This window comes from Myotis daubentonii, chromosome 12 (genome assembly GCF_963259705.1).
Source record: "Myotis daubentonii chromosome 12, mMyoDau2.1, whole genome shotgun sequence".
NCBI classification, from domain to species: Eukaryota; Metazoa; Chordata; class Mammalia; order Chiroptera; family Vespertilionidae; genus Myotis; species Myotis daubentonii.
In genome coordinates, this window is record NC_081851.1 from 50,452,265 (window position 1) to 50,480,263 (window position 27,999).

General features: G+C 37.9%; 1 protein-coding gene and 1 long non-coding RNA gene across 7 annotated transcripts; both read right to left on the reverse strand.

Moving 5' to 3' along the window:
- Positions 1 to 1,618: 1,618 nt before the first annotated feature.
- Positions 1,619 to 27,999, reverse strand: ERLEC1 (endoplasmic reticulum lectin 1). 6 transcript variants are annotated; one of them, XM_059659853.1, is made up of 14 exons: positions 27,673 to 27,994; positions 23,670 to 23,774; positions 22,076 to 22,156; positions 21,465 to 21,542; positions 21,040 to 21,103; positions 20,057 to 20,091; positions 17,271 to 17,494; positions 17,051 to 17,180; positions 13,919 to 14,080; positions 13,043 to 13,102; positions 8,904 to 9,028; positions 7,373 to 7,450; positions 7,014 to 7,089; positions 1,619 to 4,606 (listed from the first exon to the last, which is right to left on the reverse strand). In XM_059659853.1, exons 1-14 carry the CDS (start codon positions 27,832 to 27,834, stop codon positions 4,535 to 4,537), a joined length of 1,452 nt encoding a protein of 483 aa, XP_059515836.1. In that variant the 5' UTR covers positions 27,835 to 27,994; the 3' UTR covers positions 1,619 to 4,534. The 6 variants fall into 6 exon arrangements, with proteins under 6 accessions (XP_059515836.1, XP_059515841.1, XP_059515839.1 ...); XM_059659858.1 differs by lacking the exon at positions 27,673 to 27,994 and adding an exon at positions 23,186 to 23,267; XM_059659856.1 differs by lacking the exon at positions 13,919 to 14,080 and having other exon boundaries at positions 27,673 to 27,997.
- LOC132213377 (uncharacterized) lies at positions 26,317 to 27,666 on the reverse strand. Its single transcript, XR_009447975.1, has 2 exons — positions 26,938 to 27,666; positions 26,317 to 26,482 (listed from the first exon to the last, which is right to left on the reverse strand). It is a non-coding gene; the product is annotated as an uncharacterized LOC132213377 (long non-coding RNA).

A 27,999-nucleotide genomic window follows, 5' to 3' on the forward strand; every position in this document is an offset into this window, starting at 1 on the left:
GCAATTTGAATAAAAGTGCAGATTTAGTGACATTTGGTTTTCCATAAGAGATACTAGTAGTTAATAGGCAATCTCTTCAGGTCCAGTACCTTTGATATTAATTTTATCAAAGATATTACTTTACTGATGGAGATATTAGTGAACTTTGCTTCCTTTGGCCCAGTGGTCGGCAAACTCATTAGTTAACTACAACGATTGAAATTTCTTTTGAGAGCCAAATTTTTTAAGCTATATAGGTAGGTACATTGTTATTAACTTAATTAGGGTACTCCTAAGGCTTAGGAAGAGCCACACTGGAGGGGCCAAAGAGCCGCAGTTTGCTGATCACGGCTCTAGCCCAATAAACAGATAATTCTGCTTTTTAAAAACTGCACGTAGCTGGTGCCAAGATAGGTTCAGTTTGTTTGCCTGTGTTCCGTGTTGTGTGCAGGTATGTCCTTTTGACACTTTCGGGAACCTTCAGCTGCATAGAGCATGCTGAGTGGGAGACCTTTCAATGGACTCCCCATGTGGGAATCCTGATTTCCATGCGAAGCCTGATGTTTTGCCAAGGGCCACTTGTTCAGATGCCAGAGACCTTAAAAAGTGGAGCAACTCACAAAGAGTGCTCTGTGCCCGTCTCCTGTGGCTGCGGCACAAGGAGTGGTTTCATAATCTGTGTAAGTGCTTCAGGCTTGGCACACGTCACCTCTGATATTAGCAAGAGCTAATGAAAGCTTTTTGCTCATTTGTTTGGCTTCAGCAACCAAGTATGTCAATGAAACTATAAGATGTGATTTTATTAATATCGCTCCAAGGAAAGCTATGACTGGGAACTGCGTTCTTCACAGAGACCGCCATGTTAGACACTTTCTCGGAGGAGTCCAGAGTACCTCAGACCCAGAATGTTTTCAACCCAGGGAGCTGGAAACAAGATTCAATTCCTTTCTTGACCTTAGAAATCAGGGACTTGACTTTCCAACCATTGTAAAACGGAGGAAAATAATTTTTTTTTCCTTCAAACATCAAACACTGGAAAATAAGGACTGGACCCTAGCCAGTTTGGCTCAATGGATAGAGTGATGTTCTGCAGACTGAAGGGTCCCGGGTTTGATTCTGGTCAAGGCCACATACCTCAGTTGCAGGTCTGATCCCTAGCAATAGCAAAATATCCTTGGGTGAAGATTAACAACAACAAAAGGACTGGTAGGAAACCCATGGGAATTGAGGTAGTTGGTGAAGATTTTATAAGGTGTGGGTGAGAAAGAAGCACCAAGGTTCATGCATTTATTCAGCAAATATTTGTTAAATGTAACTTTTATGTGGTTATGTAGTGCTCCAGGGTTCCTTTACCACCCTTCCCAAACAACTGAGAAATGGATTTTTTTAAAGCCATATCACCATATATCATTCATATATATGAAAGACTTCTATTTCTATGTTCAAATGGAAATGCAAGCACTGGTAAATAAAATCACCCAACACTAGGAAGAGTTTAAAAATAGATTCTAGCACAGCTGATGTTTTATTTTCATTTGAAATTCAAATCACAAATCCCACTCATTCAAAAGTTAAAGTTTATTATTATTTTTTATTTTCCTGTTTAGCTAAGGTCTTTTATGTCAATAATTTGGCCTGATTATGTTCTTTTTTTTTGGCCTGATTATGTTCTAGGAAGTTTAAGCATTGTCAGAAATCAGGTCAGGCCTTTCTTTGTCTGTCAGACTGACTGAAAAAATGAGTGCACCAGGGACTGAACACAATGCTTGCTATTCAGTTTAGCTGAGATAATTTGTGGTCTTCTGTTGCCAAGTCTCTTTAAACCAGGACAAGGATATAAACTAGAGGTGGCCTACAAGCCCCATCTAGTGGCGTCTTGAAGAAAAGCAGGCAAAACAAAACAAAAACAAAACACCAAACAAATACAGGCTCCTTGTCAAACTAGATGAGCTACTAGTTTTTCCCCTGAAAATCTAATCAGGAGGATTAGTGCACATGTCATTGTTAGAAGTTCCTAAGTCAGTGATTCTTAATCACTGCAGAACATATTTAAAATAAAGAGAATCAGCCCAGCCGGCATGGCTTGGTGGCTGAGCATCGACCTATGAACCAGGAGGCCATGGTACTGATTTCCGGTGAGGGCGCACGCCCAGGTTGTGGGCTCAATCCCCAGTGTGGGGGCGTGCAGGAGACAGCCAATATTGATGATTCTCTCTTATTATTGATGCTTCTATCTTTCTATCCTTCTCCCTTCCTCTCTGAAATGAATAAAAGTATATTAAAAAATAAAATAGAGAATCACTGAGGAAGCGCATTAAAAATGAAGATTCATAGGCTTTGTCCAAAATAATCTGATTTAGTAGGTCTGAGATAGCACCCACCTTAATAGAGTCTCCACTTTGAAAAAGACTTCTCAAAATGCCTTAGGCATAGCATAGCGGACCCTTTCCCCTATTAGGAATTCAGCCTACTTACTATGTTAAAGCAGGATGGTGCATAGTAGAGGTAGTAGCAAACAATTTAGAGATCAAATGAAACTACAAAGATTACAGATAAGGGACCCAAGACTTATGAGAAATATGGAGATAGCTGGCTTAGTTCTCCCCTCAAAGAAGTTGAAGCTGTTAGCCAAGACAGAAGGCTGACTTATTTTTAAAAAAACGTTTTATTTAAAAATAATTATGATATGTATTTTTAAGATCTTCTGAGCTAAACTATTCTAATACAGTTTTTTAGATATTCCCCCAACCCCCCCTCCCCCACTTACAAGAGAAAGCACTTGGCCTAATTATTCTCAAAGTGTCTTCTAGCACTAACCTTTCACAATTCTAACTCCCTCCCCTCCTATACTATTAATCCAAATGTGAGGGTAATTTTATTTGTCTTAGTTCACTGATATAACAAATATAATTTTTTGATTTATTAAATAAATTAATTGTAATGGCTTTGGTCTCTTGTCCTATAATGTTAACAGGAAACAAGGGCCCTATTAGAAGAGAAGCTAACACTTACTGGGAACCTGGTGTCAAGTCCTGGGGCTTGGCTTCTGACATAAAGTAAAATTAACTACTGACATAAGCACCTTATGAAGTAAGCAGTCTCCTTACAAAAGAGGAAGTGATGCCCAAAGAGGTGAACTGACCTGCTCAGGATCACACAGCTAGTAAGTTAAGGCATATCTGGGCCTAGGTTTGTATTTAAAGTGCATGCTCTTTCTGTGTGTGCGATTTCCTACTAAAATCTCCAAACAGCCTTCCAGTAGCCAAATGTATTAACCTTTTCTCAAACAAAAATATCTTTGACCAGAACTACTGAAAAGGAGGAAAAGTAAAGTATTTTATGGCCACTTTTATGTTCTTATTTAGATATATATGTCTAAAATACGACAGGACAAATTTGTGTGTCATAGGGTAGTGGAGAAAATAAAGAAACTAAATGATCTGCCATTGACTATATGACAACATTGCTGTGGACATTTTATTCACTTTAAATATTGTGCTGTAAAACTGTCCAGAACAAGATCTGTGGTACACGGTAGGCAAGTACAAAGGACAGCCAGCAGAGTATGTTTTGTTAGAGTGAGTCATTCTACGTCATGAGAGAATAATCACTGACTGTGTACACCAGGAACATACTTGGAGGGAAACACACTCATATCAAGGAGAAAGAAATAGATAAATGCTGAGAGGGGCAACCTATTATAAATAAGTTTCTTGGGATTAACAGAGGCAAAAACTTACATGTGAGGCTCTACTATGTGCCCAGTTTTTAGTTCAATACTGGGTAGAGAGCAGTTGCAAAATAAAAATTTGTTGAAAGGATTTCAGTCACTAGGACACAGTTTACATAGTCTCCCATTTAAACAACCTAACAATTTCTTTCTTCATTATCTTTACTTCATTAGTTATATATACTATAATTTACATAATAAATCTATTATTTAAAAACTTTCAATAGGTACAATTATGGCATTTCATTAGGCTGGAGTCTAAACTGCTTGGATGAGATTTACTTTGGAATCACATTATCCAAGCAAAGAAAAACACAACTAGTTCATAAGGCAGAACAATAATGAAAAATGTGAGACAAATGCCTGCCTTAGAAGTTTATCAATACCTCTTATAAACACATATACAGTGGGGCCTTGACTTACGAGTTTAATTCGTTCCGTGACGGAGCTCGTAACTCAAATTACTTGTATGTCAAATCATAAAGTGAACGAGTGAGACACGTGATGCTGGGCTGAGATTGTGGCGTTCACTGTGACATTCGCTGTGCCAACTAGCGGTGGGGTATCTGAAGCTGGCTCGTAACCTGAATTTTTGCTCGCAACTCAAAGCAAAAAATCAGCCGAGAGACAGCTCATATCTCGAAAAACTTGTTAGTCGGGACACTCGTAAGTCAAGGCCCCACTGTATATTCACAAAGTGGCTGAGAGTCCTTTTATATGATCCTTTAGATGAGGTTCAGTGGCTGAGAACTCTATAATGAGACACATGGTCAGAAACCATTAAGACTTTCAGTGTTCTTTTCTTCCCCTGAACTTTATTACCCTTTAGTTGGGGAGAGAAAGAAGTCCGTTTTCATCTGCAGTATCTAAGATTTTACAGATCACTGGAGATTCAACCTAAAGAACAACAACAATAAAATCAGTAAAAAGTTGTTAAGATGAATACTTGCTTTATTCAGTATTATTCTGCTGAATGAATACACGTATATAAATTTGTTAAATGTATACAAGCCCTTGTTTTGGATAAACCATCCAGTTATTTCTACAAATAAAGCTTTTTGAAAAACAATTTTTAGTTATCAATATAAAATACCAAAAAGGTAGAGGAGATATTTTTATCTCTAAGTAAAAGAGATGACAGAGAGCCCTGGCCAGTGTGGCTCAGTTGGCTGGAGCGTTCTTCCATACACCAAAAGGTGGCAGGTTGGATTCCCAGTCAGGGCACATACCCAGGTTGCAGGTTTGATCCCCAGTCAGCGCACATGCAGAAGGCATCCAATCGATGTTTCTCTCTCTCTCTCTCTCTCTCTCTCTCTCCCCCCCCCCTTCCCCCTCTTAAAAAAAAAAAAGAAATGAGACAAAAAAGGACAAGAATAAGAGGAATACGTAGTTAAACATACTAGGTTTTACACAACAAAAAAGAAGATTATGACAAAATAATCAGTGTGAACTTCATGAAGGCAAAGGAAAGTGTACCCAAAGAAGGGCCAGGTGTTGAAATTATCAGATGTTAAGATAATTATGATAATTATGATGGAGAAAATAGTGGGAAAGGTAAACAACATGTTTGAATAGATGGGGAATTTTAGCAGAGAAAAGCAAGCCATAAGAGTTAAAGGAAAATGATAGAAATATAAAAATATGTCAGAAGTAAATTCGTTCAAAGAGCTGGATGGGAAACAGCAGAGGAAAGTTATCAGATGACCACAAAAAGATGTAAAAAGATGTTTATGTGAGCCTTATTCATATAATAAAAAATAAGAAAGAATATCTATCTATAGAAGAATGGATGAATAAGCATATGTGGTATACTTATACAAAAGAATATTATTTAGTAATAAAAAGACAATGAAGTGCTGATACATGCAACATGGCTGAGTCTGAAAGATGCTGAGTTAGAAGCCAGGCATAAGAAAGTTTGTATGCTATATAATTACATTCATATGAAATAAAAAATAGAGGCAAAACTGATATATAGTGTCCAAAATTACAAAGAGGTATCTTTGGGGATTCAGGAGTATTGACAGGGAAGGGGTATAAGAAAATTTTCTGCAGTGATAGACACTTTGTTTTGAGTAAGAGTCACAGCCTATATAATAAAAACCTAATATGCTAAGTATCTGATCGATCTGTTGGCTGTTCAACCAACCAAAGCGTAATATACTAATGACTAGGGGCCCGATGCACGAAATTCGTGCACTGGGTGTGTGTGTGTGTGGGGGGGGGGGGGAGTGTCCCTCAGCCCAGCCTGCCCCCTCTCACATACTGGGAGCCCTCAGGCGTTGACCCCCATCACCCTCCAATCGCAGGATTGGCCCCTTGCCCAGGCCTGACGCCTCTGGCCTAGGCATCCGGCCCGGGCAGCGGGGACCCACAGCTGCAGCGGCCACGCGATCGTGGGCTTCGCTTTAGGCCCAGGCAAGGGGCCCCTAGCTCCTGGGACTGCCAGCTTCGACTGTGCCCAGCTCCCATTGCTGGCTCCACCCCTACTTCCTGCTATCACTGGCCAGGGCGGAAAAGGCACCTGATTCTCCGATCACGCCTTTGCCCTGCCCCCCATCTCTTAGCTCCCCCCTGGGTTTCCGATCACTGTCAGTGGCAGGGGGTTTCTTCCTGCTTTCCCTTTCACCTCCCTGCATTGTGCCTACATATGCAAATTAACCGCCATCTTGTTGACAGTTAACTGCCAATCTTAGTTGGCAGTTAATTTGCATATAGCCCTGATTAGCCAATGAAAAGGGTATCGTCGTACGCCAATTACCATTTTTCTCTTTTATTAGTGTTGATATGCTAAGGCCGCTCAACCACTCGCTATGACACGCACTGACCACCAGGGGGCAGATGCTCTGACCAGTAGGTTAGCTTGCTGCTGGTGTCCAGTCGATAGGGACTCAGCGAGATGGGCTGGACATGCCCTGGAGCCCTCCTGCGGTCCCTCCCTCATTGGCCAACTTTCCATGTCCCTCCTTGGCCCCGATCATGCACTGGTGGGGTCCCTCAGCCTGGCCTGCACCCTCTCTCAATCCGGGACCCCTTGGGGGATGTCAGAGAGTGGGTTTTGGCCCGATCCCGCAGGCCAGGCCGAGGGACCCCACTTGTGTATATAAATTGTCAAAATTCATCAAACTCAACCCTTAAGATCTTTGCATTTAATTTTATGTATATTATACCCCAATAAAAACATAACTGTTTTTATAGAAGTAGTATTAAATGTTAGAGACTACTGAAGGTCTTTTTAGACTTAATGCTAAAAAGTAAAATGTGGCCCCAAACTGAGTTTCTGAGTATTATTATTTTTACTTACCCCAAGGATATACTGACAGGAGTGAGGCTCTAGCATATACACAGTAACAGCATGCGGAGAATCTGATTCTTTACACCTAAAATATAGAGTACTTTAAGGTACTGCCCAAACTATACAAAATTAATTTTAATTGTTTTCATCTTAAGCTATAAAAATTCCACATACATGGACCTGTATAATTCAATAAGGAATTGAATAATACTTTATTATTATTTATGATTTAATAACTGTTATAAAATACTTATGATTATGAATAAGCACAATTATTCATAATTACATTTTACATTTATGAAAACTTTTGCCCATAGGTAGTAGATTAAAGAGAAAGGTATGAAGCAAAATTTGATGGGCCAACTTACTTTAGTTTTACAGTCACCTGTCTTGGTTTGTCAGTAATATCACAAATATCTCCATTCCCGTAAAAATGTGACACCATCCTGAATCAGAAACACACACATGCTTTATTAAACTAAAATTTCACTAATTTAGAGTAATTGTGATGGACAGGAGGAGAGGACAGAGGGTCAGTTGTGCATTAGTGGAAAAAAATCTGACTAATAAAATATTCTTAAAAAAATCCCTATTTTTAGGGCTATGTCACAGAGTCTTTCAGATTCTATAAAGAGAATATAAACTTGAGATACTTTGTATTTGTTTACTAAGAATGATCTTCAACTTGCACATTATTTATCTGTCTACAAATGATTAAGGTTTAATTGCTTTTACAAACATTGTTCTTTTAAAATTAACCGTTTCTCCAGTCCTGTAAATTGTTTGCTTAGGGGAACAGTTTTCCCTTCTTCCCATCCTCCATCCTGCTCCACCCATTAAGATGCTGTAGGGCAGGTGTGAAAAGATAAAGCCTAGATTAAGCTATAAACTCCAAACAAGCAGGATCCAAAGAAAGCTTTAATTCTGCTAGCTTCACACTCCTGTGCTTCACTCAGAGAGGGCCATTAGACATTATTTGTTGCCATGAGCTATTTTCACATGAAACATACACAAACATAAGAAAATTCCTTCTGTTTAGTATAGTTTAATTTTTCTAATACTTAAATGCCTATCTCTTAATTTTGCTAACTTTGGTTTTGGTTAGCCCAAGAAGTCAGCACATTCTGGAAACAGTCTCTCTGTACTGTCTGTGGTAGGAAGAACAAAGTTAACACCCAAGAAGGGGAAAAAAAACGAATAATTTAAAATTCACTGGGCAATAGACTACTAGAAAAGCTAAAGCTCAGTTATTATTGGGAAACAAGAGGTTAATTTACTTCAGCTATAACAAGATATTCCAATTAGCCCCAAAGAGATGAGGTAGATTTTTAAAAAGCCTCTGTTTAACTATTTTCAACCATTACGTCACAAAAGATAAATAACAAAGGGAAATGCTAGAGTACATTTAAATAGACCTAAGTAACTTAAAGAGGTAAACATTACACAGGAAAGATGCAAATACTTTGTAACAACTTCAGACCTAACACTTGGTCTGAGCCATTGTTACAACACCACTACCACTCTTATTACCATAGCATTCCGCATGGTTAAAGGCAGCAGCCCAATTTTATTGCATGCTATTGCCTGAATTATCTTATTTAAATGTCACAATAATCCTTAAGGCAAATACTAATCGATAAGAAAAGTGAGGCTTTAGAAAATTATGAAATTTGCCCAAGGCAGTTAAAAATTTGAATCCAGGGCAGTGGACCTCAGAGACTTGCCTTAACTATTACACTAAGTTGTTTCCCCGTTACACACAAAAAAAACTACCCTAAGAGATGTGCCTGAAAAAACTGATCAGAGATTTTACTTGAGGGTTTAAATGTTATGTTTTTCAACATTCTGAGTTTTACATATTCTACTAATCGATCCAATGACAAAAAAGTTAATCTTTACCTGACTGTCTGGGTACCATCGTCTAGAAGGTGATAGGCTCTAGCAGTGTTCTTCTTAGCCCATTCAATATGCTCTTCTTGGTTCCATGTCCCGACAACCACAGAAGTTTTCCCACTATCCTTGTCCTAATATATGAAGAAATATGTGTGATAGCTTGATATCATCAAGTAGACATTTATGCTGATGGTCTATAAGCTGTAGTCCCTATGCTCATATGCACACTGGATACCTATATTTAGAGGTAATAATGTTTTAGTCAAACTTGACCATTAGAAATTTGAGCTGGTTATCTTTTTTATTCCTTGTTTCCCTGGAAAAGGAAACTGCTTTCTAATTAGACTAGCTTCAGACGTAACTATTTTTGACTCTTCAATTTCCTTCTTCTCCTACATCTATCATCCTGTCAATTTTTTTTTCTGGGAGATGTTCTCAGCTCAGACTCTTCCTTTACATTTCCACTGCCAACATCTCCCCGCAACCAAGAGTTTAATCTCTCATACCTAGATGATATGACCACAGACTACTGTGATTCTTAATTAAATCTTCGGCCACTATCTCTTACCCAGAACCACACTGCAGCTACACTCAGCCTGTCTCCATTTACTACTCCTTCCAATGCAAACCTTCAAATGACACTGCTCTTCACACCACGCATTTGATTCCAAGCTCATTTTTGCATCAAGACTGTTCAGAAACCCCCTTTCCCGTTCTGCTTTTATTATTGTTTTTTAAAATATATTTTTATTGATTTCAGAGAGGAAGGAAGAGGGAGAGAGAGATAGAAACATTAATGAAGAATCACTGACTAGCTGCTTCCTGCACGCCTCTTACTGGGGATGGAGCCTGCAACCCAGGCATGTGCCCTGACTGGGAATCAACTGTGACTGCTTGGTTCATGGGTTGATGCTCAATTATTGAGCCACACTGGCCGGGTTTATTATTTTTTTAAACACTAACTACATGTTGTCTTATATGTGGACTTCATTCTCCCTTCTCTCTTTTCCTTCCCTGAACCCCTTCCTTCCTGTATTCCTTTCCTTCTTCCTATTTTATACCAGGCACTGTGCTGGGCACTAATATACACCTGATTAGTAGAATTAAAAACCCTTACAGTGGCAAGTGAAACAGGCCTGGAGTTTATTGCCTAGTGGCAGAGAGGGCCATTAGACATTATTTTAGCAACCTATAAGTTCCTAGACAGACATGGATTAAGAGGTTAGAGATGGAGCATTCTGCCTGGGGTTGAATTCTAGTTTTACCACTTATTTCCTATGTGATTTTAGCCAGGTTACTAAATCTTTGTTTTTGTTTCCTCATCTTGGAATAACAATACTCACCTCTTAAGGGTTATTATGAGCATTAAATGAGATAATTATGTGTAAAGTACTTAGAACAGGGCTTGGCATACAGTATATAGAGAGCACTACATTTGTTAACTACTATTATTTTTGTATTTTCCAAAGCTCCCAGCAGAGTCCCTTAGAATGTTCCAGGTTATATGATCTTGACCAAAATAAGGCTGATAAAAACCTAGTGTAGGCAAGTGAATGGAAAAACAGCCACTGTTAATGGGAATGTAAACTGGTCCAACCCTTAGGAAGGCAATTGTTCAGAATGCATATACTTTGCCCTAGCAAGTACACTGCTAGAAATATGCCCTATGCATATACTTTAAAAAGTTCACCAATAGAACTATTTAAAAATGCTCACTAATATGCTATCACAGCAAAACTGAAAGTAACTTAAAGGTCCATCACTATAGGTCTGGCTAAATACATGTGGGTACAGACTTAATCCTCTGTACCTGCTGAAAAGATCAATTGTTGCTGATAAGGAAAGATCTCCATGATACTACTTAGTACATCTTTTCTGTATAAATAAAAAGGTTATATCAACATTTATGTATACGCGTTGTTTTTTTTTTCTTGTGGAGGGTTAACTAAGAAAGAGTTAACAGCAGTTACTTTTGGGGAATGGAACAATGATGGAAGAGAATTTTACTTTTCATTCTAAATTTCTGGCATACATATATGCCTTTAATTAAAAAAGCCATGGGGTTATTGTCTGGATTGTAGATAGAACATATACTTTATCTTTTTTCTGTATAAACAAATGTTAGTAAAAATAAAACATCTACAAAGCAGCAAGAAGAAATGGAAAGAATAGTGAAATCGAACTTCTCAGGCTTAAGTGAATAAAAAAAAGTCCTAGTTTATAGATGCCTCATAAATTTGGAATGATTTAAATGTGCAAGGTGAGCTGGTGATCTTTCCTGGTATGATCCATCTTGGAATTTAAAATTGGCTTAAAACATCTCAGGAAGTCAAATATAACATTTTCTAATTACTAGATATTATTTCTTTTTGGAAATAAAAAGAGCCTTTTAAAACAGCCAGGAATATTTATTAGTGTGTTTTCAACATCTAGTAGTTGAACTTACCAAAGTACACGTTTGACAAATAAAATTATTGGGGCTAAACTTCTGAATTTAAGCAGCTTAGCTCAAGTATGGGAAAATATACCAATTTATGAAATTATAAATAAAGGGAAGAATAAAAAGCCAACTTGTGTAATCTTAAATTTTATTTTATTTTAAACGTAGATGATATGGTACCTTCTTTTGGCTGAGAAACTTGCTGTATTTACCCTATTTTACTAACTATCGATGATGTACTATCTTACCATTCACTTTCTTAATTTAAAGATGAATTATAGCTGTATAATTTTTCAGCAATAAAAAAGAATGAAATCTTGTCATTTGTGACAATATGGAGAGGGTATTATGCTAAGTAAAATAAGTCAGACAGAGAAATACCACGTGAATTCATTGATATGTGGAATCTAAAAAAAAAAATGAATAAACAAAACAATGGGAATCAACACTAATAAAAGAGAAAAATGGTAATTGGCGTACGAGCTACCCTTTTCATTGGCTAATCAGGGCTATATGCAAATTAACTGCCAACTAAGATTGGCAGTTAACTGCCAACAAGATGGCGGTTAATTTGCATATGTAGGCACAATGCAGGGAGGTGAAAGGGAAAGCAGGAAGAAGCCCCCTGCCACTGACAGTGATCGGAAACCCAGGGGGGAGCTAAGAGCTGGGGGGCAGGGCAAAGGCGACCCTGGGGCCGCCTTTGCCCTGCCCCCCAGCCATGATCAGAGAATCAGGCGCCTTTGCCGCCCTGGCCAGTGATAGCAGGAAGTGGGGTGGAGCCAGCGATGGGAGCTGGGCACGGTCGAAGCTGGCAGTCCCAGGAGCTAGGGGTCCCTTGCCTGGGCCTAAAGCGAAGCCCACGATCGTGGGGCCGCTGCAGCTGCGGGTCCCCGCTGCCCGGGCCCGACGCCTAGGCCAGAGGCCTCAGGCCTGGTCAAGGGGCCGAATGCCTGAGGGCTCCCAGTATGTGAGAGGGGGCAGGCTGGGCTGAGGGACACCCCCCCCCCCACACACACCCAGTGCACGAATTTCGTGCACCGGGCCCCTAGTAAAAAATAAAATTTAAAAAGTTACAAAACAAAACACTAATTTCTTCTTTATTTACAGAAGCTGGTATTGGAGGAACCCCAGTGAAAGGACAGCAGGGGCTGTCCCAGTGGTGTAAAGGGTGGAGACCAGAAGAGTGAGCTGTTAACTTGGCAGATCACCTTCATGAATTTCTGAATGTGGGAAGGCAGATCTGGTACTTAGTTTAGGGTTCTAAGTGCAAAGGTTACCTGAGGTATAGAATAAATTAGTATGACTTTGAACGTTGGCAGCCAGCAGCTAGTGAGGAGAGGAAAGGCAACAGGGATGCCCAAAAGGGAAAGTTGGATTGAAAAGAAAAAAAAAGATAAAGATTAATGATAACAATGACTAATTTCTCAGTCAAAGCTAACAAGGTTAGCCACCCTAATTTATTCTTCTTCCAGGCTCATAGTAATACAAAAATCTGAGTAGTTAATAAGGAATGTTCCTTTATGATGATTGACTGAGTTAAACAGTGAGTTTTACATTTTTTAGAATTTAGACAGTTTAATGAGTATTTTCATATTAAAATCATCTCATAATTAAAAGTAACACCAACCCCTGTTTGTTTCCCCATAAAAATGTTTAAAACTAATACATCTAGTGGAAGATTGGCATAAATGCTATTTTATACCTCATGGTATTGATGGACATGTTTGCCATAGCAGAATTCATATTTCCACCAACCAACACCCTATAGAAAAGAAAAAAGATCAAGTTACATATAGAGAAGGGGGGACTAGGGCCTGTCTCAATATTGCCACACAATAGTAATAGAAATATATATATATAATTTAAAAAACCTGGAATAGCAATAATATGGTTGAAAATTGAAAATTACTGACAAATAGACAAATGCAGGGAACAACTGCTGTACTGCTTTGATAAAATAAAATGAAAATTCCACTTGTAAGTGCATTTCTCACTGAAGCTATTGGTCAGGGGCAAAGTTTTACCTTTGTAGATGTTAACTCAAGTTTTTTTTAAAAAATATATTTTATTGTTTTTTTACAGAAGAAGGGAGAGGGATAGGGTTAGAAACATCGATGAGAGAGAAACATCGATCAGCTGCCTCCTGCATACCCGCCACTGGGGATGTGTCTGCAACCAAGGTACATGCCCTTGACTGGAATCGAACCCGGGACCCTTGAGTCCTCAGGCCGACGCTCTAGCCACTGAGCCAAACCAGTCAGGGCAAGTTTTAAATGTGATTGCTATCCAATCATTGATGCCTATTCCAGTGATCAACCAGAATCACATGTGTCTCAGTTATATATATTGTCTGTCACATAAAGGTCAAGTTTTAGCTTGTGAGTAAAGAGAATGACAATGGCTCTGGATTAGAGCATAGAAAGACGCAGAGAGAAAATGTCCACTGAGAGGCTTCCAGAATGTTGCCATTTCTCTATATAGACCAAAAACTTCTTCAGTGTTGCTAATGCCCCTTGACTAAATGACATGCAAACAAAAGCTGTAAACTAAATATTTAAACGGAACATTCACTTCTCACCCCGTGAAAGCAGTAAGAACCACTAAGGAACTCTTTTATAAGTTGGTCATCTGTCAGTTTGGATATGTGTGTTGTTCCAACAGTGAGCATAGGCTGAGAACCAACAGCAATGGGTTTGTGGACTGCTGGAAATCTCTCTTCTTTTGTTGATTGCAAATCTTCCTAAAATTAAACACATATATTTTTAAGGGCTTCTTTGCCACACTTAGTTTTTTTTCAGTTATGACTTACATTATTATTTTTATACTGTAGAAAACTTGGAAAATAGAAGTTATCCATTCATTATTTTTTTTTAAAATATATTTTATTGATTTTTTACAGAGAGGAAGGGAGATAGAGAGTTAGAAACATCGATGAGAGAGAAACATCGATCAGCTGCCTCCTGCACATCTCCTACTGGGGATGTGCCCACAACCCAGGTACATGCCCTTGACCGGAATCGAACCTGGGACCTTTCAGTCCGCAGACCGACGCTCTATCCATTGAGCCAAACCGGTTTCGGCATTTTTTAATGTGTTTTTTAAAAAATGAATTTTGCAATTCTTGAAAAATGTTAGTTCCATTTACTCAGGGGTATGGTGACCATTATTCCCATGCAGGGATAATTTCTGTTTCATACATTTTGTATCATTATTATCTTTTAAAAATATTTGTACTGATTTCAGAGAGGAAGGGAGGGGGAGATAGAAACATCAATGATGAGAGAGAATCATCAATCGGCTGCATCCTGTATACACACTACTGGGGATCAAGCCTCAACCTGGGCATGTGCCCTGACGGGGAATCAAACCATGACCTCCTGGTTCATAGGTTGATGCTCAACCACTGAGCAACACTGGCTGGGCTTGCCTCATTGTTTTTATAAAGTATTTTGCTACTTGTTAGATTTTGTGTTTCTACATTTAGTTTTAAAAAATGTGGTTACTTTAAACCATCTATTTTGTGTGTAGAGGTTGTTCAACTAAAGGAATGTCTGTTAAACTAAAAAAAAATTTAAAAATGTGATTATTATGGGTAAAGAATAACAAGCAGGGTAAAGAGAAACTGAGTGGGAGCAAATACGTATATTAGTTATAATTATGCAATTATAGCAGGGGCTGGGGGAACCTACAAGTTAGTCAAGGAAGACACCAGCTAATAAGGGTGCAGGCACCAGCAGATTCACAGAGGCTGGGGTAATTCAATAGACTTTAACAACAAATCGGAACATGAAGACTTCACAAGGAGAAAACCCTTGGTTAAGTCTTAAAGCATAAATAATAATTTGTGACTTATGTGAACGTCTGTGTGTGTTTTGTGTCTGTGTGTGCATACACATGTGAACTTAAGAGGTAAAGCAAAGATGTGAGAAGGTATGGTATGATATTTAAAGCTAGAAAGATAAGCAGGCACTATATGGTGAAAAACTATACAATCCCAAGAAGTTTGGACATTCTGTTATAGGTTTTGGGCAAAGGTATGGAGCGATCAGGTTTTTAAGTAATCACTTACTTCAGCAGTGGCAGGGAAGAGGGAAGAGTAAGAATAAATCAGGAGGTGAGGAGCCAACTTAGGATCTTCAAGAACCCAGGCCAGAGATGAAGAGAATTTAAAGTAAGGGAGTGAAAGAGGAAGGGTGGAGAGAAGAGGATAGTTTTGAATGAGGTGAATAAGTGAGAAGCTGGGTATTGATGGTGAATGAGGAGGAAATGAATCTAGACCAGAACTGAAGAAGTGAGTGTACCAATTAAAATTGAATAAAATAATTTAAAAAATTAAATACAAAAAGGGTTTCTAGTAAATGTACAGTAGACATGATATCTCTTCTTTCACCTGCTGGAGGAGCCATTGAACAACTGTGGTTCTTTTTATTTCAGCTTGGAAGTCAATGGGCAGTTACTCTAGAAACTAATGACCTTATCCTGTCTCCCCTGCAATGTTAAGGAAGAACAAAGATTGCGCAAATGGCTTCTTATCTTTTGAAAGGACCTTGAATTTTATGTATGACTCTTTCCACATTCAGAACCTACTATGCCCCTGGCACTAAATGCTGAGCATTAAGAATGAAATATAGTCCTAAGGAGCTAAGGTCTAATAGACTCAACTATTTATTTAGAATACATGAGGCCACAGTAAGGTTAGTGAAGAAAAACAATACTGCACAGTGAAACCTGCAGCTGAGATAAGGACAAGTAGGAAGAATAAAAGCATGACCATTTGTTATTGCTTCTTCTTCTTCTTTTTTTTTTTTAATATATTTTATTGATTTTTTACAGAGAGGAAGGGAGAGAAATAGAGAGTTAGAAACATCGATGAGAGAGAAACATCGATCAGCTGCCTCCTGCACATCTCCCACTGGGGATGTGCACGCAACCCAGGTACATGCCTTGACCGGAATCAAACCCGGGACCCTTCAGTCCGCAGGCCGACGCTCCATCCACTGAGCCAAACCGGTTTCGGCTGTTATTGCTTCTTGTGGACAGAAAATCTACTGTCATGTTTAAGAAAAATTATTACAATAAAAGCAAGATGACAGTAGTTTGTATAGTAGGGTTTATTATTATTATTTCATTATTATTATTTTTTAAAATATATTTTATTGATTTTTCACAGAGCGGAAGGGAGAGGGATAGAGTTAGAAACATCAATGAGAGAGGAACATCGATCAGCTGCCTCCTGCATACCTCCTATTGGGGATGTGCCCGCAACCAAGGTACATGCCCTTGACCGGAATCGAACCTGGGACCCTTCAGTCCACAGGCCGATGCTCTATCCACTGAGCCAAACTGGTTAGGGCAGGTTTATTATTTTTAAAAAATATTTTGTTATTGATTTCAGAGAGAAAGGAAGAGGGAGGGCAAGTAGTAGGGTTTAGAGCTTTATAAAATAGACTCCTAATAGTCTAGTAATCTCTAAATTAACATAATATATTAACAGGCAGAACATCAAACCAAAATTCTGAAAGACAGATGTGTATTTTTGTTTAAAAAGAAAAAAATTATTTATCTTTATTGATCCATTTTTAAAAGACAAACCATAGGCCAAATATCAATTTTTAAAAGAAAAGCTATGTGTAACACACTCAATTTATTGTATGTACTCTATATCTGGAAAAGGAAGTACTGAGAAAATACTGTTAGATAATTCTCATACCTCTTTATTTCTCCTGAAAGGCACCCTTAGAATTTCTTCCTGCTGTTCCAACTGTCTCAGGGTGAGGGGCTTAAATGGTGATCCTGGCAGTGATTGGCAAAATATGTCATTCACAGGAGATGCTCGGAATCTGTTAAAATTAATACAGCATTAAAATTAAGCATATGGCAACTTTAAAGCGTGTGCATTTCATGTTTAAAATATTAAATCCACATCCTACCTATATTTAGGATGATTGCACAAGAGTGGTGTCAAAATGACAACTTCATATTCACAAGTTGTAACTTCGGCTACTGAAAGAATTTCATGCTTAGATTCAGGATGACATATGTACATCACAGTACTTGATCTGGGCCGGTTCTGTTTCAAACTACAAGGTGTACCATTTCCCATTCCCACAGGATAATAGGGTGTCATCTGACCTTCGATATTTTTAGTGGGAATCTTAAAAAAAGAGTATAGAACAGACTTTTCATTAGAAATGGGGGTAGGAGTGAAGATGGGAGAAGCACTTAATCTGAAAGGAAGACAACTATATTTTATTTACAAATTCACATTTATAAAGGTAACTTTTATGTATTTCTATGAATTCTCCCTCTAATAGTCTTTTGACTGGTAAGTTCTTATTTGAGGAAACACATTTTCAGAGCTAATTTAATACAACAACAACAAAAAAATTGTTTATTCAGTACTAAAATAAAGATGTTAAGTAAATGCACATTAATATACAAGGCTATAATATCATGTTTAATATGAATTATTTTTAATAGTTCTAAAGAAAGAGACTAGGGTAAAAATGTAGGAATATACTATATGGATCTGGTCAGAGCTTTCTTTACTAAAATCTCAGTGCATTGCTGTGATAGAGCTTAGATTCTGGAGATTTGAAGTTTGATTTGTCAAAATGTGGAGTTACATAATAAAACACTATCTTCTAAAACAGGAATCTAAATATTGTATTGTTCATTAATCTGCTTACTCTTCTTCCCTGTTATTAATATTAATAGACATATTTTCAGCACATAAATTCTTCAATAGCCGAAACCGGTTTGGCTCAGTAGGTAGAACATCGGCCTGCGGACTGAAAGATCCCAGGTTTGATTCCGGTCAAGGGCATGTACCTGGGTTGCGGGCACATGCCCAGTAGGAGATGTGCAGGAGGCAGCTGATCGATGATGTTTCTAATTCTCTATCTCTCTTCCTTCCTCTCTGTAAAAAATCAATAAAATATATTAAAAAAAATTCTTCAATAAATCTATTTAAAGCCAGCAAAAGATAAATGGAGAAATTTTCATGGAATGGGGGACAAGGGGGAACATTAGGGAGGATTATTAGGGAGTTAGCGCACACATTATTATCTACATAAACAAAAGAAAAACCTAATGTAAGGGCTTTGGAGGCAGGGAGCTCATCTTGTATCACTTTGGTACTGTCAGTGCATGTCCAAACAGACAATAAATAAATGTATCCAGAGAAAAATATTTTGAGATTTCTTATATGTTATTTTCATGCTACTGTCTAGAATTAGAGAGTCCTGGGTTTAAAACTAAGTACTGAATTTACTAGTTTTATAACTTTGATCAAGTTTCAGTTTTTGCCGTTTGTAAAAGGAGAATAATATACAGGGTGGGACAAAAGTAGTTTATAGTTGTTTGTATAGAAAATAATAATAAATAAATAACAATATAAGACTAAAATGTTTTGTGTACTCACAACTATACACCTACTTTTGCTCCACCCTAAATATACTCTAAGGTTGTGGGAGAATTAAGCATTACCTTTTGTTACATGCCTGGCACAACACTTGCCTTATAAATTAGAACTCAATAAATGTTAATTTTCTCCCCTTACCCTTTTCTTCCTTTTCCTTTATAATTTCACATTTTGAATTTTATCTTGCTATCCTCGAGAGCCACAGTAAATAAATATTTTATCTCAAAGGTAGTCCATAAAATTAAAATCTTTTAAAATAGCAATGCTGTGTGTTTCTACATTTACCTTTACCAATTCTCCCCAAAGCCACCCTTTTAAATTATAGGCATCCCTTTTAAGTGATTTTTAGGGTCTGCTGTCATTTCACTTTATTCTATTAAAAGTATCATTCTGATATAAAGCCATTTAGAGAAATAACCTCTATCAATAATTTAACTCTGTAAATTCTTAAGATTCAGAAAGCATTCACTGAATTACAGGGGCATTTAAAAACCGTGATTAAGCACCATAAAGAATCATTCTTTTTAAATAATCCAATTCAGTTATCAATTATACATTCACATTCAATAAACATTTATGAAGTGCCTCTGTTATGCTTGGCACTCTGCTTTGCCCTGCAGGGGGTAAAAAGATAAAAGCCAGTCCCTGCTTTTAATATGCCTGTAGTCTGGCACCTTGTTATTTATATAGATACTTTTAAGTTTATCTATCTATCTATCTATCTATCTATCTATCTACCTACCTACCCACCTACCTATCATCTATTTTAGAGAGGAAAGGGGAGAAAGAGAAAGAGATAAGCACTGATTTATTGTTCCACCCATTCATGCATTCATTGGTTGACTCCTGCATGTGCTCTGACCAGTGATCGAACCTGCAACCTTGATGCATTGGGGCTATGCTCCAACAGAGCTACCCAGCTAGGGCCTACATAGATAGTTTTATCTGTTTTACGCACAGGAGATAGAGACCAAACACAAAAGCTCTATTGTAATTGTTTTCATGGTTAAAGAGAGGGAACCTCTGCTAAGCACAAAGGTGATATAATATTACAGAAACTTTCCCAGACATGCCTTTGGTAAAGTTGCTTATTTTTGTATGAACTTAAAAGTAAATAAAAGTATCATAGTGTAACTTTTCTCAGGAAAACCTAACATATTGCAAATTTCTTTCACCCCATCTTTTGAGATATCTGATAAAGTTAAAGAACACATGGCTATATTCTGTTAATGAAGTTATATAAATTCATGCCTAACAGATGTTAAGAGAGAAAAATCAACATTTGTCACTTGCCTCTTTTGATTTTTCCTTTTCTTCTGCTTCTTGTTCTGTGAAATAATATGAGAGGAAGGTAAATGTAAAGAATGACAGTGACTACATACAAGACACAAATGATTAAGTTTTCAATCAACTCTGTAATCTTAAACTTCTTTCTAAACATACATGTACTTTTTATCTTACTAGTCTTACCAAGTTGAAATGGTGTTGTTTGAAAGGATAGTCATATTTAATCTTTGCTTAGGAAATACTCTATTTGATGCAAAAAAAACCCACCTGGTAACAATAGTATTCTTTTACAGTATTTTTATCTCAGCAAAAAGTTTAATCACAAATTAGTGATCAATTTGAATATAAATAAAATATTTCACAATTTGAGGGACACATCTACATGTTTATTTCAACATATAAAAACTTTGCTTAAACCAAGCAAGACTAGCACTATATAATACTAGTAGCCCTGTGCACGAATCCGTGCACCAGTAGGTCGCTGCCACCCTCCTGTAGCTCTCTGCCTGCTGCCCCGCCCTCCTGTAGCTCCCCCCGCCTCCCCACATAGCTTGTTGTCCTGCCCACTTCTGTAGCTCTCCACCTCCCACTCGCTTGCTGCCCCGCCCCATCCTGTAGGTCTCCGCAGCCTGCTTTTATCTTGCTGGCCCACCCTCCTGCTGATTCATGATCTGGTTGTGATGTGTTTGGGCGTTATACCTCAGGGCGTAATGGCTAATTAGCATATTCCCTTCTTATTATATAAGATAACACTAACATGTATATCTTATGAGATTTAAAAAATATATATCAATAGGTAGAAAAAACAATGTTTGTTAAAGCAGAAAAGAATGAAAAGATCTTTTTGAAAAAGTTTTCTAAGGAATTACTCAAAAATTTATTTTAGTGTTTTAAAATTCATAGTCTCAAAAAAATATTTTAAATCCCAAACTGAACATTTACTTTATATCAAATTCCAGCATTACTATCAAGTCAGTATAGACACAAACCTTTTTCAGGTAGAAGAGTCTTAGCCAACATATTCCCAAGGTAGTACTCGTGAATATTTACTTTCTATATTTAAAAATAAAATAAAAATATGAGTATTTTGCAAATATATTTTTCAAAAATACAAACTTAAAACTGTTAATCTCATTATTAGAGTTCTCCTTTTATAATGTTCCATACTTTGTATTTTCTTTTTAAGATTTTTAAATTGATTTTTAAAGAGAGAAAGGAAGGGAGAAGGGGAGGGAGAGAGAGAGAAACATTGATTTGGCTGCCTCCTGCACACCCCCTACCTGGGATTGAGCCCAAAACCAGGGCATGTGCCCTGACCCGGAATCTATTCGGCAATCTTTGGTGCATGGGATGATGCCCGACCAACTGAGCCACACCTGCCAGGGCATCCTTGGTATTTTGAAGGAAAACATACCTGACCACTTTCTTTCTCTTCATGGTACTGCCGAATATGTTTTCCATGACATACTTCATAAGTCCAATAAGACTCAATCTAAGAAAGAAGGATGTATTTAAATACACAAAACCCGCATAACTCAATTAAGTTACTTTTTGATACTTAAGGTAGATAAGATTTCCCCCAAGATTTAGAGTAAGCTTTCATTAAATGAAACTTACTATTATGCCTCAGAAAAAAAATGAAATTTCTGAAGTCTATTCATCGTTTTCACTAATTAGCTATATGTGAAAATTCTGTGAAGAAAATAGCTATAGAATAGCCACCAGGCTTAGGGATCATTTTTCCATGTAGCTTACAAGATAATTATTAATATTTTTAGTTAAAATTGTATATAAGGAAAATTTCTTTTGATCTGAAAAACATTCAATATTATTTGATATTGGTATTATTGGGTGTTTGCTACATACACTATACGAAATTTAAATGAACAAAATACTATTAAGCAATAGCTTAGATTTACATTTAAAAATTTAATACAACATAAAAGAAATGCAGAATTATATTCAAGGGCCTATTAGCTGCTGAAAATTTATTTTCTAGTTATCAAGTGAACATAAAATACATACTCTGTAGGAACAACTGCTTTGTTTAAATAGTGGCTCCAGTAGCTCTCTTGGATTAGGACCTTTATAATCCTTTTCTTCTTCCTATGAAAGAACTAGAGTTTAATACTTACAATTATTCTAGAACTTCACCCAACTCTACTGTTGGTTGTTAACTCATTGGTCAAATCACAAATGCTTGGAAATAAAAAGGAAAAAAAGTCAAATTCTATATCATAAAAGCCTAATATGCTAAGTGTCTGGTCATCAGTTCAACCAATTAAAGAGTAATATGCTAATGATATGCTAAGGCCGCTCAACCGTTTACTATGACATGCACTGACCACCAGGGGGCAGACGCTCTGACCAGTAGGTTAGCTTGCTGCTGGGGTCTGGCCAATCGGGACTGAGCAAGACAGGCCGGACATGCCCTGAAGCCCTCCCATGGTCCCTCCCAGGCCCTCATTGTGTACCGGTGGGGTCCCTCGGCATGGCCTGCGCCCTCTCAAAATCCGGGACCCATCGGGGGATGTCAGAGAGCTGGTTTTGGCCCGATCCCACAGGCCAGGCTGAGGGATCCCCACTGGTGCATAAATTCTTGCACTGGGCATCTAGTCCTTTAATAATAAACTATGGTATACCACTTCTTTCAAAAGAATTGAATTATAAAATATGGAGCCATAGAATAATCTTCCATTCTTTCTTCTCTTAAGAAAAGGTTTCTGAGTATCAATTTCCTGAACAATTCTTATAGACTATTTCAGAATTTTTGAATGATTTTGCCCAAATTCTAGCTATAAAAGCCTCAGAATAGTTGAATCTTGTTGAATATATTGAAAAATTTTAAGGTACTTCTTAGTTTTCTAGGTATTTTTACACTTCAGATTTGAATGCCAAATATATACATATGTGTATGATTGTGTGTGGGTGGTTTGTGTCTTAAGTAGGTTTAAAACAAAATTAAACAGCTGTTACAGATTTCAAATCTGAACAAAACTAAGAAGCACTCACTGAGTTTAATATTTCCATTTCACAGATCATGAAAATATTACATAATTAGCTCAATAAATTTATTGAGTGGAAGAACTGAGTTTCAGATTTTTTCAAGGTTTCATAGCTAACTATAGCCTATACCTCAGCCTCCTGGCTCCTAGGCTGATGTCCTTTCCATTTTACCATGCTGCCTCTCCTGTTTCATCTTGAAAGAAGTCATTGCCTTAAAGGATGGATAAGAGGCAGTTAGTTAGGGCATTTTAGGAGGAAGAAATGGGCATGAGCTAAGGCAGTGAAAAAGCATAAGATGCCTAGAGATTTATTAGCAATTCTTTATTAAAAATGTCACATATATATTTAAAAATTATATCTTGTTACAAAACCTTCATTTCTATAAAGGAAAGTAAGAATGGAGTTAGATTTTTATTCAAAACATCAATAATTTGTGGCTAACTTTTTCCAAGTTGAACTATAAAATCCAAGACTTCAGGATAATAGAAGTGACTATTATTACAAAACATGATTATTGAAAACCTGTCATTCAATTTCATTTTAAAGTATGAAGTTGCAATGTTTTAAAATATCTTTGGTGACAGGGATTATCAATATACTTATAAAAACATACCTCATCCCCACCTGTCACAAGAGGAAGAATGCATTTATATTTTTCTTTTTGTGTAGTTGTCATGATGACATAATTATCTTCTTTATACAAAACTCCAGTTGTGGGCTAGACAGAGAACAAAAAATACATATTAATTTCTCTGGTTAAATTGCATTACACTGATAACTTACAGTCCTCAGTCAAACTTATTCATCACTTCAAATGACACATGATCTGTATATTGCATTGTGTGCCCACCACCTAAAGTCAAATCATTTTCTGTCACCACATATTTGGCCCCTTTTACCTTTTACTACCCCCTGTCCCAGGATCCTTTTTAAAAAGATTATTATAAGAGGGGAATAAAAAAGATTTGAAAGTTAGAGTTGCAAAGTCAAATTTACACTAATGGAATACTTAGAAACACTTGTTTAGTGGAGCCAATAAACTGCTGTAGCATAATGCCTCTCAATGTTTTACAATATTCAGTATTCGTACATGATAGTGAGTTCTTCAAACATGACTCACATTTCTTAACAATGGATGGTCTGAATTATTGTAAAATCATTGCTGTACTGTAATGAAGGCAGATATTAGCATATACATGTATTCGCCTTTATTTGTGAAGTATCTGCAGCTCTAATGCTCAGAGTTGAATTCTATAGCAATATCGACTTATTTGCTGACATGTTCACCACAATGCTAACAATGGAAAAAGGAACTGTTTGCCGGGTGGTGTGGCTCAGTGGATTGAGCATCGCCCCATGCAGCAAGAGGTCACCTGTTCCATTCCCAATGGGGCACCTGCCCAGGTTTCAGGCTCAATCCCTAGTAGAGGGCGTATAGGAGGCAACCAGTCAATGTTTCTCTCTGATGGACTTTTCCATTCCTCTCTCTGAAATCAGTAAAAAACAACAACAAACAACCCCCAAAAACTCATTTCTCTGCTTTTTGTTTTCAAGGTCTAGGGAAGGGGTAACAAGAAATAGAAGCCATCACTATTTTTGTGTGAAGATGCAAAGATTGGTCTTTCATTAGCTCAGGAAGGGCTGCTTTCCTCATCAATAAAACAGACCCACAAGAAATTCTTCTATCTGAAAATTCTTCACTGAACAGAGAGTCACTTATTGGGATGATAAAGAAAAATTTGTAACAAACTTTACCCTTCTTTTGTGTAATGGAAATTACTTGGAAAAAATAACATTTTAAAAACTTTTGTGATTTTCTAAGTTAAAAATTTTTTTTCGATCTACTACTAAAATGCTTCCTTCTGATTTTATGAAACAGGCTCTTAATTTAAGAAAATAAAATAAATTCTGCATTACATAATTACAGATGGTGTAAAAACTTGTTTTATGTAAATTAAACCTTGAAGTATTTCCATTGTAACAGGTAATATTAGTGACTTGATAAATATCAGATTTTAATATAATGACACTAAACAAAGGGGCTTGGTACTTTAAGGTTAAAGAACTTTACAGATATCTAGACAGGGGAGAAATCCCTAATGTTTGACATGAGTCTGGAGAAATTAAGATAGAGAATGAGAGACAAAACTATCTGAAAGGCTGTAAAATAAAGTCAGTGGTACAACTTGTCAACATATATAACATGCTCGGAACTCCCATGGAGTAGGTCACCACTCTTCGAAAGTGCAGTGTTTGAGGAAAGTTTTTGAGTGGGAATACATTTCTATATTAACAACAGACGTAGAGAAAATTAGACTTATTTTGTAGTTTTATTTTAAAATCCATGAACTCCGTGAAGTAATGAATAATTACTGACATAGAAGTGATATTTTAATGACCTAGAAGTGATATTTCGGAAGGAAAATATATACACAGACAAAATTTAATGCTAAAAACCAGTAAAGACTATCATAATTAATTAATGTAAACATTTTAAAATTTACCAATTTTTGGTGCTTAATACTTTTTCCAAATAAATTTGGAAGCAAGATTGTAATGATTATGTATTTCTTGATGTATATGAATGGGACGATGATTTAAAGCACAAAATACTTTTAGACCTAAAAGGAATCCAGATCTAATCCAGTCCCTTCCAATTTTAGATGGCAGAGAGATAAAGGCCCTCTCCCTACTTCTTGCAGCTGCTTAGTTTTACACAAATGTCCAACCAACTGACCCGTAAAAAAACAAACGACAGTGCCAGGTGAGAAGAGCTGCAGTTTCAATTACATAAAGTAGGAAAGGGAAGCCTTAAGACTATAAAAATAGTTTTTTAAAAAATCAAAAAACCAATGATGTCTCTTGGGGCTTATTTTTGCTTGAGGGCTACAGACCTTTTGCTAACTCATAGAAAAATGTTATCTAGATTTTTCTGAAAGTAATTCAAACTTAAAAAAAAGAAAAAATAAGTCTCCCCAAATCTTCAACTGTCCCCATCTTAGATTATGCATTGCCAAAGAAAAGTAATTAAAAACAAAATTTCAAAATAAAATTGATAGATATGTGAAAGGTTGGTATAGCATTTCCTCTTTTTAGCTAGTAAACAGCAGTGCCAGAAAGAAAACTGAATAATAACTGGGTAGTCACCTCTAAAAAGGCTAATTTAAATCATCCACTTCTAGGTTGGTGAGTTTGGTAGGGCCATATATCGGCATGAGTTTTTAAATTAAAGAAAAAACAAACAAACACAACAACACAGGTGCAAGAGTAAAACATTTTAATGACCAAATTTTTTAAACATTTGTCATGTTCATTCCACGTGTGCTGTCTGGAAACAATAACCCCAACCCTGCTAAAGTTATATCTGACTCACAGATGGTATATATTATCAATACAGGGTGAGGCAAAGTGGGTTTATAGTTGTTCCTATGGAAAGGAATACAACGATTAATAATTATACAAGAATAAACTGTTTTGTGTACTCACAACTGTAAATCTACTTTTGCCCCACCCTGTATTTCATGGCATTAACCCAAAGATAAACCTGTCTTCCCAGGGAAATATTTACTTAGATAAATCTGAACTGCCAGAATAAGAGAACTGAAAACCGGGGGGAGGGTGGGGCGGAGAAATAAAGCAGGTGTGAAATATTAGCAAAAACGAACATTTGCAAATAGAAACTGGTTGCGGCAAGGATGACAGCCCTTTTCCTGGTACATCTTGTTTCAATGAAATAGCAATAGAGCAATATACTAAGATAAGTTCCCCAAGTGGAATGACTATAGGTAATTGGCATAAAAACAATTTTAAAAAGTTTTCCATTTCCAAGGGCTTCAGTTTGAAACAAATCCATCACTACAGGCTAAGTATCAGATACGCACCATTTTCATTGGCTGACAGTGAGTGGATAGGAAGACTTTCCAGCAATCGACTCCCCGATGGGAAGGACCGCAGAATTTCATTACGGTGAGGTTATATGTATGTTCATTATTGGAAAACTCATCATAAAAATCTCACGTTCTGGGATCTTAATGAACAGTCAGTCGTAATGCATCAAAACTGTAAAGGATATTCTACACTGAGCATCGTAAACATCTCCGGCCAAAGAGCCATCTCAAACACAGCTCTGAAGGGAGACGAGCTGTGCACAGATGGACGTGTGCGCATAAGAGAGAGAAGAACGAAGATGAACGAGAGGGGGGACTCCTCTCGGCGGGAACAGGGGCGTGTGGGCAGGGCGGTGTGCAACAGCTGCAGTGACTTTCCAAAGAGAAGGAGAGCGCTCGCCTGCCTGCCGTGGTGGGAGGAAGCCCTCCTCCCCGGGGAGGGAGCGTGGGTAAAGCGAGTCTAGTGCGACAGATCCAAACAGTGATCAGCTGGCCGCTGGGACCCCAGGGCTCAGCCTGGGGGCACCTCCACATGCCGAGGTCGGGAAGCACTTGCGGTCTAGAGATGAATGAATGAACGGACGCGGGGCGCACCGAGTTTTGGAGGGGGGAGGAGGCACGCGCCTGCACCGGTGGTTCTAGGAGAAAAGCGCAGAAGACCGAGGGAAGGGGCCGAACCCTGAACGCCGTGGGGAAGCGAGATGGCTACGGACTCGCGAGGGCACTGACCAGAGAGAACTCGGTGCCGGGCCAGTTGACTCGGAAAGGGATGTCATCGCTGAGTTGGGGGAGCGCTCGGGCGCCGCCGGACGCCTCTAGGAGGCCGCAGAGGACCAAGAGCACCGGTCCGCCCGGGCCCAGACTCCGCGCGCCGCCGCCTCCTTCCTCCATCCTCCACCCTCCACCGCCGATCTCGCCAGCCGCCGACACAACCTCCTCTGCCACAGAGGAGAGGAGGGGAGGAGGAGGAGGAGGAGGCGGCGGGACTACTTAAACGCCCAGGCAGCCCAGGGCCCAACCGCCGCCACGTCTCCTTCCGGAGAGCCGGGCTACGCC